General features: G+C 44.6%; 1 protein-coding gene and 1 long non-coding RNA gene across 2 annotated transcripts in view; one reads left to right on the top strand and one right to left on the bottom strand.

Annotated features, from left to right (window-relative positions):
* LOC130267212 (uncharacterized) overlaps positions 1–2,303 on the top strand; it is a 174,852-nt gene extending 172,549 nt beyond the window's left edge. Inside the window, exon 4 of the long non-coding RNA XR_008843098.1 lies at positions 1,845–2,303. This is a non-coding gene — a long non-coding RNA (uncharacterized LOC130267212). The remainder of the gene's footprint in view (positions 1–1,844) is intronic.
* Positions 1–8,909, bottom strand: part of PPP2CA (protein phosphatase 2 catalytic subunit alpha) — a 139,370-nt gene extending 130,461 nt beyond the window's left edge. Inside the window, exon 1 of the mRNA XM_056516608.1 lies at positions 8,409–8,909. Within this exon, the coding sequence (XP_056372583.1) occupies positions 8,409–8,510 (102 nt within the window). The 5' untranslated portion in view covers positions 8,511–8,909. The remainder of the gene's footprint in view (positions 1–8,408) is intronic.
* Positions 8,910–12,813: the final 3,904 nt, after the last annotated feature.

The raw sequence follows: 12,813 nt of genomic DNA, 5'->3' as shown, positions 1-12,813 counted from the left end.
CTATTTATAGGACCTTTATTAAAATGAAAACTTGGAAGTAATAAAAAAAATAACAAAAGGTTTGGATTTCTACATGGAAAACTAGACTCAATTCAAAAAGCTGCGGCCAGATTGAGATAAAGCAAAACGGTTCTTTAATTTGGTAAAAAAGATGGAACAATTTAGTAAATGTAAAGCAGTGCATTAATAAAGTTATGACCCCCGCTGGCGCATGCATATATCATAATATAAATATATATATATATATATATCTCTAGGAAGGATGCCGCAGCACACAAAAATAGTTCAAGTGTAAAAAACAGTGGTTTATTCCATGGAAATACAAGCAAGCGACGTTTCAGCTGCCAGTGCAGCCTTTTTCAAAAAGTGCAGTGCAGCCGGCTTGAAAAAGGCTGCACTGGCAGCTGAAACGTCGCTTGCTTGTATTTCCATGGAATAAACCACTGTTTTTTACACTTGAACTATTTTTGTGTGCTGCGGCATCCTTCCTAGATGTCTGACTTGCTTTGACCAAAGCTCTTTTCGCCGCTTGCACCAGCACTGTGGTACAATAGGACGTGCTGCTCCAATCTGGTTTTTGTTGTTAATATATATATACACACACACACACACACACATATATACATATACACACACACACACACATATACATACATATATACACACACACACATATACATATACACACACACATATACATATACACACACACATATACATATACACACACACATACATATACACACACATATACATATACACACACACATATACATATACACACACACATATACATATACACACACACATATACATATACACACACACATATACATATACACACACACATATACATATACACACACACATATACATATACACATATATATACATACACACACACACACACACACACACATACACACATACCCCTGCTGGCGCTTATATATATTAATCAAGTATTACCCCTGCCAGCGCATTACTAAGAATATGACCCCCGCCAGAGCATTACTAAAAATATGACCCCCGCCAGTGCATTTATATGTATATATCCATACCCCCCGCCAGCGCATAATGTGACCCCGCCGGCGCATTTGTCTTAATTTTACATTGCAGCTATATGTGAATGGTTTCATTCTGCCAGATCGCATCCAGCAGCCGCCGGCCAGATGATCCTGATAGATATATTATTCATTCATAGAGCGGAGGCTGCATATGTATATAGATGTGCTGGGGGGGCAGACACATAGCGTTATCTACCCCCCCCAGCTCTCCTATATTCATATATCCCTGCCGCCATATGAATGAAAATTATTTATTTTAGCAGTGCATTGAGCCGGGAGCCAGGAGGATTAGTCCCCCAGCGCACTGCTGCTGATAATTCATTCATTCGAGAGGGGGGGGGGGGCCCCGACCGGTATTGTGGTATAGGGAAAAACCGGTATTCGGTATGAACCGGAATATTGCCCAGCACTACCCTGAGTACTCCTTTAAAGTTTGAGGGTTTTTTTTTAAGTAGTACAATAATAAAAAATGTAAGTGTAAACATGGATATTATTCTAATTGTATTAACCCACAGTATAAGGAAAATGTCAGTTTTACCATAAAGTGCACAGTGAAAAAAAACGCCTCAAAAGTTGCAAAATTGCGGTTTTCTTCTTAATTCAATTTCCACTATCAATTTTTGTTGTTGTAATGTATATTTTACGTTAAATCAAAACGGTCATCAGTGTAACCGCACTAATCAGCTTCTACAGGCCGGTAGTGTGGGCCAGTGTGTGACAGTGACGACAACCATACTTACGTGTCCACCATCAGTGCTCACAGTATCTTCCTCTGTTCAGCAGGCAGACTTGGGGCCCAGGCGGAACTTCCTGACTACAACGTGTCCCTAGGCTAGCATGCAGCAAGGCCCAGCAGAGAGACAGAAGCGGTGACATCATAAAGCTATGCCCATGCCCCAAGCCTAATGGCCAAACGGAGGGGACAGATGAAGATACCGGGAGCACCGATCGCTGACACATAAACATGGTTGTCATGTCACCTGCACTACCTGCCTGGAGTAGGTGACACTGATAAGTTTTCCTTTAATAAGAAAGGTGTCATTAACCCCTTAAGGACCAGGCCATTTTACACCTTAAGGACCAGAGCGTTTTTTTGCAAATCTGACCACTGTCACTTTAAACATTAATAACTCTGGAATGCTTTTAGTTATCATTCTGATTCAGAGATTGTTTTTTCGTGACATTCTACTTTAACTTAATGGTAAAATTTTGTGGTAACTTGCATCCTTTCTTGGTGAAAAATCCCCAAATTTGATGAAAAAAATGAAAATTTTGCATTTTTCTAACTTTGAAGCTCTCTGCTTGTAAGGAAAATGGATATTCAAAATAAAAAAAATTTTGGTTCACATATACACACTATGTCTACTTTATGTTTGCATCATAAAATTTATCAGTTTGTACTTTTGGAAGACAACAGAGGGCTTCAAAGATCAGCAGCAATTTTGAAATTTTTCACAAAATTTTCAAACTCGCTATTTTTCATGGACCAGTTCAGGTTTGAAGTGGATTTGAAGGGTCTTCATATTAGAAATACCCCATAAAAGACCCCATTATAAAATCTACACCCCCCTCCCCCCCCCCCCCCCCCCAAAGTATTCAAAATGACATTCAATAAGTGTATTAACCCTTTAGGTGTTTCACAGGAATAGCAGCAAAGTGAAGGAGAAAATTCAAAATCTTCATTTTTTGTAGACACAATTTTTGAATTTTTGCAAGGGGTAAAAAGGAGAGAATTTTAACTTGTATTTGAAACCCAATTTCTCTCGAGTAAGCACATACCTCATATGTCTATGTTAATTGTCCGGCGGGCGCAGTAGAGGGCTCAGAAGGGAAGGAGCGACAAATGGTTTTTGGGGGGTATGTCACCTTTAGGAAGCCCCTATGGTGCCAGGACAGCAAAAAAAAAAACACATGGCATACCATTTTGGAAACTAGACCCCTCGGGAAACATAACAAGGGGTAAAGTGAACCTTAATACCCCACAGGTGATTCACGACGTTTGCTTATGTAAAAAAATAAAAAAAATTTACCTAAAATGCTTGGTTTCCCAAAAATTTTACATTTTTAAAAAGGATAATAGCAGAAAATACCCCCCAAAATTTGAAGCCCAATTTCTCCCGATTCAGAAAACACCCTATATGGGGGTAAAAATTGCTCTGCTGGTGCACTACAGGTCTCAAGTCACATTTGGCTTTTTGAAAGCAAATTTTGCTCTGGGGGCATGCCGCATTTAGGAAGCCCCTATGGTGCCAGAACAGCAAAAAAAAAAAAAAAAACACAGCATACCATTTTGGAAAATAGACCCCTCGGGGAACGTAACAAGGGGTAAAGTGAACCTTAATACCCCACAGGTGATTCACGACTTGTGCATATGTAAAAAAAAAAAATTTTTACCTAAAATGCTTGGTTTCCCAAAATTTTTACATTTTTAAAGAGGGTAATAGCAGAAAATACCCTCTAAAATTTTTAACACAATTTCTCCCGAGTACGGCGATACCCCATATGTGGCCCTAATCTGTTGCCTTGAAAGACGACCGGGCTCCAAAGTGAGAGCGCCATGCGTATTTGAGGCCTAAATTAGGGACTTGCATAGGGGTGGACATTGGGAATCACTGGCGTAGAATACCCCTAACAGGGTGCCTCCAGCTGTTGTAAAACTCCCAGCATGCCTAGACAGTCAGTGGCTATCTGGCAATACTGGGAGTAGTTATTTTGCAACAGCTGGATGGTCCGTTTTGGAAACCGTGGCGTACCAGACGTTTTTCATTTTTATTGGGGAGGGGAGGGGGGCTGTGTAGGGGTATGGGTATATGTAGTGTTTTTTACTTTTTATTTTATTGTGTGTTAATGTAGTGTAGTGTTTTTAGGGTACAGTCGCACGGGCGGGGGTTCACAGTAGTTTCTCGCTGGCATGTACGGTCTATCAGTGCATGCTGGGAGTTGTAGTTTTGCAACAGCTGGAGGCACACTGGTTGTGAAACACGGAGTTTGGTAACAAACTCAGTGTTTTGCAACCAGTGTGCCTTCAGCTGTTGCAAAAGCTACAACCCCCAGCATGTACGGACAGCGGAAGGGCATGCTGGGTCTTGTAGTTATGCAACAGCTGGAGGCATACTACTTTGGCTGGGGATTGTAGCTATGCAACAGCTGGAGACACACTAGTTTGCTACTTAAAGGGTAGCTCCCACCATCCTCTTTTTTTTTTTTTCTGTCCCTGCCTATTGCCCATCTATCCCTAACCCCCTCCCTGCCTTTATTTTATTTTTTTATTATCTTAAAAATGCCATTTTGTCTGCCTGGTAGTGTGCTCACTACCAGGCAGACTTCCCCAGCAGGCACCACGTCACTGATGCCTGCTGGGGGCAGAGTTCCGCCCATAGTTCTCCTGACAGGGTGCCTCCAGCTGTTTCACCACTACAACTACCAGCATGCCCTGACATCTATTTGCTGTCAGGGCATGCTGGGAGTTGTAGTGGGGAAACAACTGGAGGCACCCTGTGTTGGAAGACACCCAGCCCCCGACCAATATCGCCCCCCTCACCCTCACCTGTGCCGGACCATGAGCGGGGGTCCGTAGCAAGCAACATGTGTGTGCCCGGCTTCCTGTCATGCCCGTACACTCTGGAAACTGTCTCTATGTTTCTGGAGGATTGAAAGTCCTCCAGAACCATAGAGAGAGTTACCAGAGTGTAGGAGCATGACAGGAAGCCGGGCACACGCTTGTTGCTCAGAGTGTGATGGGCCCTCCTGTAAATGGTGCCCCCCTCTCTTTATAACGCGCTCCCGGTAATGACAGCACACAGCAGTGAGGAGGCGGCGTATCCCCATAGGAGCCACGGCTGTAAGGAGAGGTAAGCGCCATGTGCCTCCCTGCTGCAGGGAGAATATGCAGCAGGGAGGCGGCCAGTGTGAGAGTCCAGGGAGCCAATGCGCAGCCCTGGATTTCACTGTGCTCGCTCTCGCCTGTTTGATTGACAGGCGGGAGCGAGCACCGCAGTGACTGGAATTTCGACTCATTTGCCAGGCTCAAATGAGACGAAATTCTGTAGTGACGTCACTGCCGAATGCATTCGGCCACTAGGAGGGCGACCCCTAGTGGCCGAATTTAAAAGTGATTTTAAACTGGTTTAAAATCACTTTTTTTAATTAAACTATATTAGAGATATGTTGTAGTACTTAAGTACTACAACATATCAATTTTTTTATTTCATGACAGTGCCCATTTAACTCAGTGTGCCTTCAGCTGTTGCGAAACTGCAACTCTCAGCAGTCACCGACAGCCAACGGGCATGCTGGGAGTTGTAGTTATGCAACCAGCAGATGCACCACTACAACTCCCAGCATGCACTTTAGCTGATTGTGCAAGCTGGGAGTTGTAGTTATACAACAGCTGAAGGTACACTTTTCCATAGAAAAAATGTGCCTCCAGCTGTTGCAAAACTATAAGTCCCAGCATGCCCATAAGGGAATGCTGGGAGTTCTGGTGGTCTGCCTCCTGCTGTTGCATAACTACAGCTCCCAGCATGCCCTTTTTGCATGCTGGGAGATGTTGCTAAGCAACAGCAGGAGGCTGTCACTCACCTCCTGCTGCTGCTCCACGCCGCATCAGGTCAGTCCCTCGCCGCCGCTGCTGCTCCTGGGGCCCCGATCCCAGCATTGACGCCGGGGATCGGGTTCCCCAGCACCCGGGGTCTTCTTCCCGCACCCGCTCACGTCCTCCGGAAGAGGGGCGGAGCAGGTTGCGGGAGTGACACCCGCAGCAGGTGCCCTGATTGGTCGGCCGGTAAACCGGCCCACGAATCAGGGCGATCGTGAGGTGGCACCAGTGCCACCTCACCCCTGCTGGCTATGGCTATGGTCACCGGGTCACTGGAGACCCGATATCGCCGCAGATCGCTGGACTGAATTATCCAGTGATCTGCGGCCATCGCCAACATGGGGGGGGCATAATGACCCCCCTGGGCGATATGCCGCGATGCCTGCTGAACGATTTCAGCAGGCATCGGGCACCGGCTCTCCTCCGGCTAGCGGCAGGGGGCCGGGAATGGACAGGACGTACTCCTACGTCCTCGGTCCTTAAGGACTCGGAAACGGGGGCGTAGGAGTACGTCCATTGTCCTTAAGGTGTTAAAAAGTACAATTTGTTACATGCAATCTGGAGTGAAAACCTTTAACAATGCTGCTCCATAAAACAGCAACGATCATTGTTATCAGCACTCCATTGCTCCAGCCTACCATGGCTTCCTGATCTATTGGAGAGCAGATCTGACAGCAAGATGGTACTTAAAGGAGTACTCTGGCGCACACTTTTATCCTTTTATCCCGTCCGGACTGCAAAATAAAAGAAAACACACTTTCTCTTACCCGCCAACGAGCCCCCGGAGCTCCGGTATAGGCGTTCGGTCCCCGGGCTGTATTCTTCTTACTTCCTGTTAGCCCGGCACGTCACACGGAGCTTCCACACGGAGCTTCAGCCCATCACCAGCCGCAGCGATGTCCCGCCTCGGCCAGTGATAGGCTGAAGCTCCATGTGACGTGCCGGGCTAACAGGAAGTAAGAAGAATATAGCCCGGGGACCGAACACCTGTACCAGAGTGTACCGGAGCTCCGGGGGCTCGTTGGCAGGTAAGAGAAAGTGTGTTTTCTTTTATTTTACAGCCCGGACGGGATAAAAAGGAAAAAAGTGCACGCCGGAGAACTCCTTTAAAGGAAATCTGTCATCAGAATCACCCGCACTAAACCTGTTACACAGGCTTGTAGTGCGGGTGATCCTGATTAAAAGGCTCCTTACCTGGTTAAAAATGGTTCAGCGCTTCTTAAGATATCTATATTTTTAGTTTTCTGTTATTCCCTGGCTTGGGACTCAGTGGGAGGTGTTATCATCTGGGACTCGGCCACACGTCATTCTAGCTGGGCGGAGCTGCCGCCCGGCTCATGAATATTCATGAACTTATCCTCCTGGTCTAATTTTTCTTTCTCGGTCTGTTTGTGAATAAATACATCCTCCGTCCCTCCCTTCCTCCCACCCCCGGCTTTTCACTCATGCAGCCCGTCTTTGTACTTGTATAGGGCCGCAGCTTGAGTGAAGCCGGGGGGAGAAAGCTGTTTCTGGGTGTACGGAACGCGGCGCATGCGCGGCCCTCCACACCAGACCGAGAAAGAAGAATTAGACCAGGAGGATAAGTTCATGAATATTCATGAGCCGGGCGGCAGCTCCGCCCAGCTAGAATGACGTGTGGCCGAGTCCCAGATGATAACACCTCCCACTGAGTCCCAAGCCAGGGAATAATAGAAAACTAAAAATATAGATATCTTAAGAAGCGCTGAACCATTTTTAACCAGGGAAGAAGCGTTTTAATCAGGATCACCCGCACTACAAGCCTGTGTAACAGGTTTAGTGCGGGTGATTCTGATGACAGATTTCCTTTAAGTGCCCTCCTCTCAGCTGATTGGGACCCCACGATTTTGCAGTGTGAGTCTCAATCAGCTACATTGATTTTTCTGTTTTAGATGCGGCAATAAACTGTTGCGTCTAAAGGGTTAATGCCGGCATCTGCCCAATCAGTCATGTCCGGCATAACCATGGATCCCCCATACAAGAGTGACATTCCCTAATTTGTCAATCCATGTCTGGGGAACAGAAGAGCATATAAGGAAACTAAAAAGGTGTGATCAAGGCAACATAAGCTATTTAACGACCATAAAAAACTTTTAGTCCTCTATGTAGCAGCAGAAATACTGCCCGCAGCCTGACACCCTGGTGGGCACAACAAGATATGACCCTGCTGATAACCTGATAAACATATGAACAGTTGTATCGCTACTTGTAACTCAGCGCAGTTTAAACACATGCCCCATAAGCGCTGACGACCTCTCCATCTCAGTAGACACGTCTTGTTTATTACCAGAATAGAAATATAAAAATCCCATTAACAAGGAGACCTTTCAGTTATGGAGAACAATTACATGAAGACGCCCCCTGCAGGCGCGCGCGTACACACATTCCTAGGAAGGAGGCAGGGGAGGAATTGCAGCCATCTTAGGAGCTGAGCGGCAGCCATGATCCGGCTATAAATGTCAGCGCCTTAGCCATCAAAACACGCAGGGACGCAGCGGTACATGGTGGGATGAACCCCGGAACACGTATACGCCGAAGCAAAAACAAACCGCTATGGGGAGCAGTGCTGAACACGGGGCTCACTGAAGTCTCCCGAAGCCGCGTGCTCTAATGAGTGTACTTGCATCCCCATGCACTAAGCAAACTCCACAGTCCCGGACCTCTTCAGTCACACATAGGGACTATAAGGGCAGGGCCCGTTATAGACAGATTCCTGGGACACCCACCTTCTCACACAGGGTCTTCACTTGGCTCTCTGACAGCTGTTTGCATTCATTTAGTTGTTCTATCCACTGATCCAACTCCTTGGTAAATGTCTTTTCATCCATGCTGAGGAAACTAGGAAGCCGGACTGGCACCACAGAGAGCCCGCTAGGCCGGCCAAGAGGGATGGACAAAATGGAAAAAGAACAGCCGCAGCACAAGCTTGTGTCAGTGTAGAGGCGGTCTAGCCAAACCGGTAAGGAGCCCAACCAGAGCCGGTAGAAAACAATCAGTCCACGCGAATAGCGTTCTAGCGATATGTGGGTTAATCCGGCAAAGACGCCTCATAAAATTTTTTTTTTTTTTTTTTTAAACCTAGTTCTCCCGTAGCAGGCTTGTCATCGACCAAGGTATATTGCAACGTATGATGGCCGCCGTGACGTCATGCAACCCTCCTTTATCGCTAACGCCTCCTATTAGAAACCGGCTCCCACTCTACCGTCACTTCCTGTCCTCAAAAGCCTTGCCCATCCGCGTTCGTTTTCATTTATTGCAGGCCAGCACGTTGTGAGGGTGTGTTTTTTTGACGTCAGTACGTAAAATTGTAACCTTTGGAGTGTTGGTAAGGTGGGTGGGTGGTTGTTGTGTGAGGTCATTGCAATTATTCCTGTGTGACTGTAAGGAGAACGGATTGTGCAATGTCATGTTTACTGTAACTACCTGTGTGCTCAGCCTCCCCTTGTACTGCAGGTTGAGTTATTCCGTGAATGATTTAAAACAACAAAAAAACATACTAAACGGAATGACAGAATGGAATGCCCATATAGAATAGCGGACCAGAGCAAAATGCCTATAGAGAATAACAGAAATGTAATATTTGATTTAGAGACAAAAACAATTTGACATAGCTAATCAAAATGTAGCAGTCGTAGGAGGAGATTAACCCCTTAAGGACTCAGCCCTTTTTTGCAATTCTGACCACTATCACTTTATGCATTAATAACTGGGATGCTTTTACCGATTATTCTGATTCCGAGATATTCTACTTTAACCCCTTAACGACCACGGACGTAAATGTACGTCCTGGTTTGGCGGGACTTCCCGCACCAGGACGTACATTTACGTCCTGTGTATGACCGTGGGCAAAGGAAGGGTGCTCGCGTCATACACGGCAGGTTCCGGCTGTTAGCAGCAGCCGGGGAACCGCCCGTAATGGCTGGCATCCGCGATCGCGTGGATGTCTGCCATTAACCCCTCAGATGCCGTGATCAATGCAGATTGCGGCATTGCGGTACTTTGGATGATCGGATCGCCCGCAGCGCTGCCGCGGGGATCCGATCATCCAGCATGACAGTAAGAGGTCCCCTTACCTGGCTCTGGCCGTCTCCCGGGGTCTTCTGCTCTGGTCTGCGATCGAGCAGACCAGAGCAGAAGATCACCGATAATACTGAGCAGTGCTGTGTCCTATACATAGCACTGCACAGTATTAGCAATCAAAGGATTGCTATAGATAGTCTCCTATGGGGAAATAAAAAGTGTAAAAAAAAATTTGAAAAATGTAAAAAAAAAAAAAAGTTAAAAATCCCCTCCCCCAATAAAAATCAAAATTGTCAGTTTTTCCCATTTTACCCCCAAAAAGTGTAATTTTTTTTTTATAAACATATTTGGTATCGCCGCATGCGTAAATGTCGGCACTATCAAAATATAATGTTAATGATCCCGTACGGTGAATGGCGTAAATGTAAAAAATAAAAAAAGTCCAAAAATGCTGCTTTTTTGTCACATTTTATTAAAAAAAACTTAAAAAATTATCTAAAAGTTTTATATATGCAAATGTGGTATCTAAAAAAAAGTACACATGACGGCGCAAAAAATTAGCCCTCATGCCCTCATACTGAAAAATGAAAAAGTTATAGATGGTCAAAATAGGGCGATTTTAGATTACTGATTTTGTACAAAAAGTTTTAGATTTTTTTTAAGCGGTACAAAAATATAAAAGTATCTAGCCATGGGTATAATTTTAATCATATTGACACACACAATAAAGAACACATGTCATTTTTACCGTGAAGTGTACAGTGTGAAAACAAAACCCTCCAAAATGTGCAAAATTTTGGTTTTCATTTAAATTTCCTCCCTAAAAAATGTTTTTGGGGGTTCGCTGTACATTTTATGGTAAAATGAGAGGTTTCATTACAAAGTACAATTGGTCATGCAAAAAACAAGCCCTTATATGGGTCTGTAGATGGAAATATAAAAGAGTTATGGATTTTAGAAAGCGAGGAGGAAAAAACTAAAACGCAAAAATAAAATTGGCCTGGTCCTTAAGGTGAAAATGGGCTTGGTCATTAAGGGGTTAACACAGTGGTAAATTTTCATTGTTACTTGCATCCTTTCTTGGTGAAAAATCCTTTGAAACTCTCAATCTCTGAAACGTTCGTTCCAACCGATCAATCACGTGATCGTGAGGCGGCACCCGTGCCACCTCACTCCTGCTGGGTAAAGGTAAATGGGGCCGTCTCGGACAGCCCCATTCACCCTTTACCAGGTCACCAGAGACCCGATTGACCCGGAATAGCGGCAAATCCCCGGTCTGAATTGACCGGCGATTTGCCACGATCGCCGACATGGGGGTCTCAGGACCCCCCTGGGCAATATGGCGGGATGGCTGCTTTTTTTTTTCCTTACCTTTTAAAAAATCATAACTCTTTCAATTTTGCACCTAAAAATCCATATGATGGCTTATTTTTTGCGCCGCCAATTCTACTTTGTAATTACATAATTTTACCCAAAAATCTACGGCGAAACGGAAAAAAAAAATCAGTGTGAGACAAAATTGAAAAGAAAATGCAATTTTTTTACTTTTGGGGGCTTCCATTTCTACACAGTACATTTTTCGGTAAAAATTGCACCTACTCTTTATTCTGTAGGTCCATACGATTAAAATGATACCCTACTTATGTATTTTTGATTTTGTCGTACTTCTGGAAAAAATCATAACTACATGCAGGAAAATTTATAGGTTTAAAATTGCCATCTTCTGACCCCTATAACTTTTTTATTTTTCCGCGTATGGGGCTCATTTTTTGCGCCGTGATCTGAAGTTTTTAGCGGTACCATTTTTCCATTGATAGGGCTTATTGATCGCTTTTTTTTCATGATATAAAAAGTGACCAAAAATTCACTATTTTGGACTTTGGAATTTTTTGGTGCGTACGCCATTTTTATAAATATATTTTTATAATTTGGAAATTTCCGCACCCGGCGATACTACATATGTTTATTTTTATTTACACTGTTTTTTTTTTTTTTTTTTCGGAAATGGGGGGGGGGGGGGTGATTCAAACTTTTATTAGGGAAGGGGTTAAATGATCTTCACTTTTTTTTGCAGTGTTATAGCTCTGCACACACTGATCTTTTACATTGATCAATGGTTTCTCATAAGAAACCACTGATCAATGATTCTGCCGCTTGATTGCTCATGCCTGGATCTCAGGCACTGAGCAGTCATTCGGCGATCGGACAGCATGGAGGCAGGTAGGGATCCTCCGGCTGTCATGTAAGCTGGTTTACTTTCACTTTAGACGCTGCATTCAACTTTGAACGCCACATCTAAAGGGTTAATAGAGCGCTGCACCGTGATCACGCCGTGGCCCCGCATTATAGATCGGGAGGTTCGTCATATGTCCTTAAGAGGTTAAGGGGTTAATCAAAACTTGTGCAGAGGAAAAGTCAACCAAATGCCCATAGCAACCAGATTACTTATTTTAGTTTTGAAGCGGCATATGAAAAATGAAAGAAGCTATTTGATTGGTTGCTATGAGCAACTGGTCAACTTATCCCCAGCACAGGTCTTGATGAATCTTTCACCTAGTTTCCAAACTCAATGGCATTGTTTAACCCCTTAAGAACATCAGAAGTAAATGTACGTCCTGATGCGCTGGGACTTAGTGCACCAAAGACATACATTTACTTCCTGTACATGATGCCATCACCAGTACGATGCTCGCATCATGCACGGCTGCTATTAGCAATCATGCTGATGTCTGCCATTAACCCCTCAAAAGCTGTGATCAATACAGATGACAGAATATGCACCACTTTGCATGGATGATCGGATCACCTGCGACACTGCCGCGGGGATCCGATCATCCAGCATGGTGCCCAGAGGTCCACTCACCTGTTTCGGCCGTCATCCTGGAGTTTTCTTCTCTGATTTGATATCGAGCAGACCAGAGAAGAAGATTTTCCAATTAATACTGATCAGTGCTATAGCTATGCATAGCACTGAACAGTATTAGCAATCTAATGATTGCAATAAATAGTCCCCTATGGGGACATAAAGTGAGAAAGCCCCTCCCCAGTAAAAATGTAAATCGCCCCTTTTTCCCATTTTACCCCCAAAAAGAGTTACATAAAAATGCAAAC

The sequence above is a fragment of the Hyla sarda genome, chromosome 4 (genome assembly GCF_029499605.1).
Source record: "Hyla sarda isolate aHylSar1 chromosome 4, aHylSar1.hap1, whole genome shotgun sequence".
NCBI lineage: Eukaryota > Metazoa > Chordata > Amphibia > Anura > Hylidae > Hyla > Hyla sarda.
Note: the sequence above shows the minus strand (reverse complement) of the source record. Positions and strands in the feature narration are given on the sequence as shown.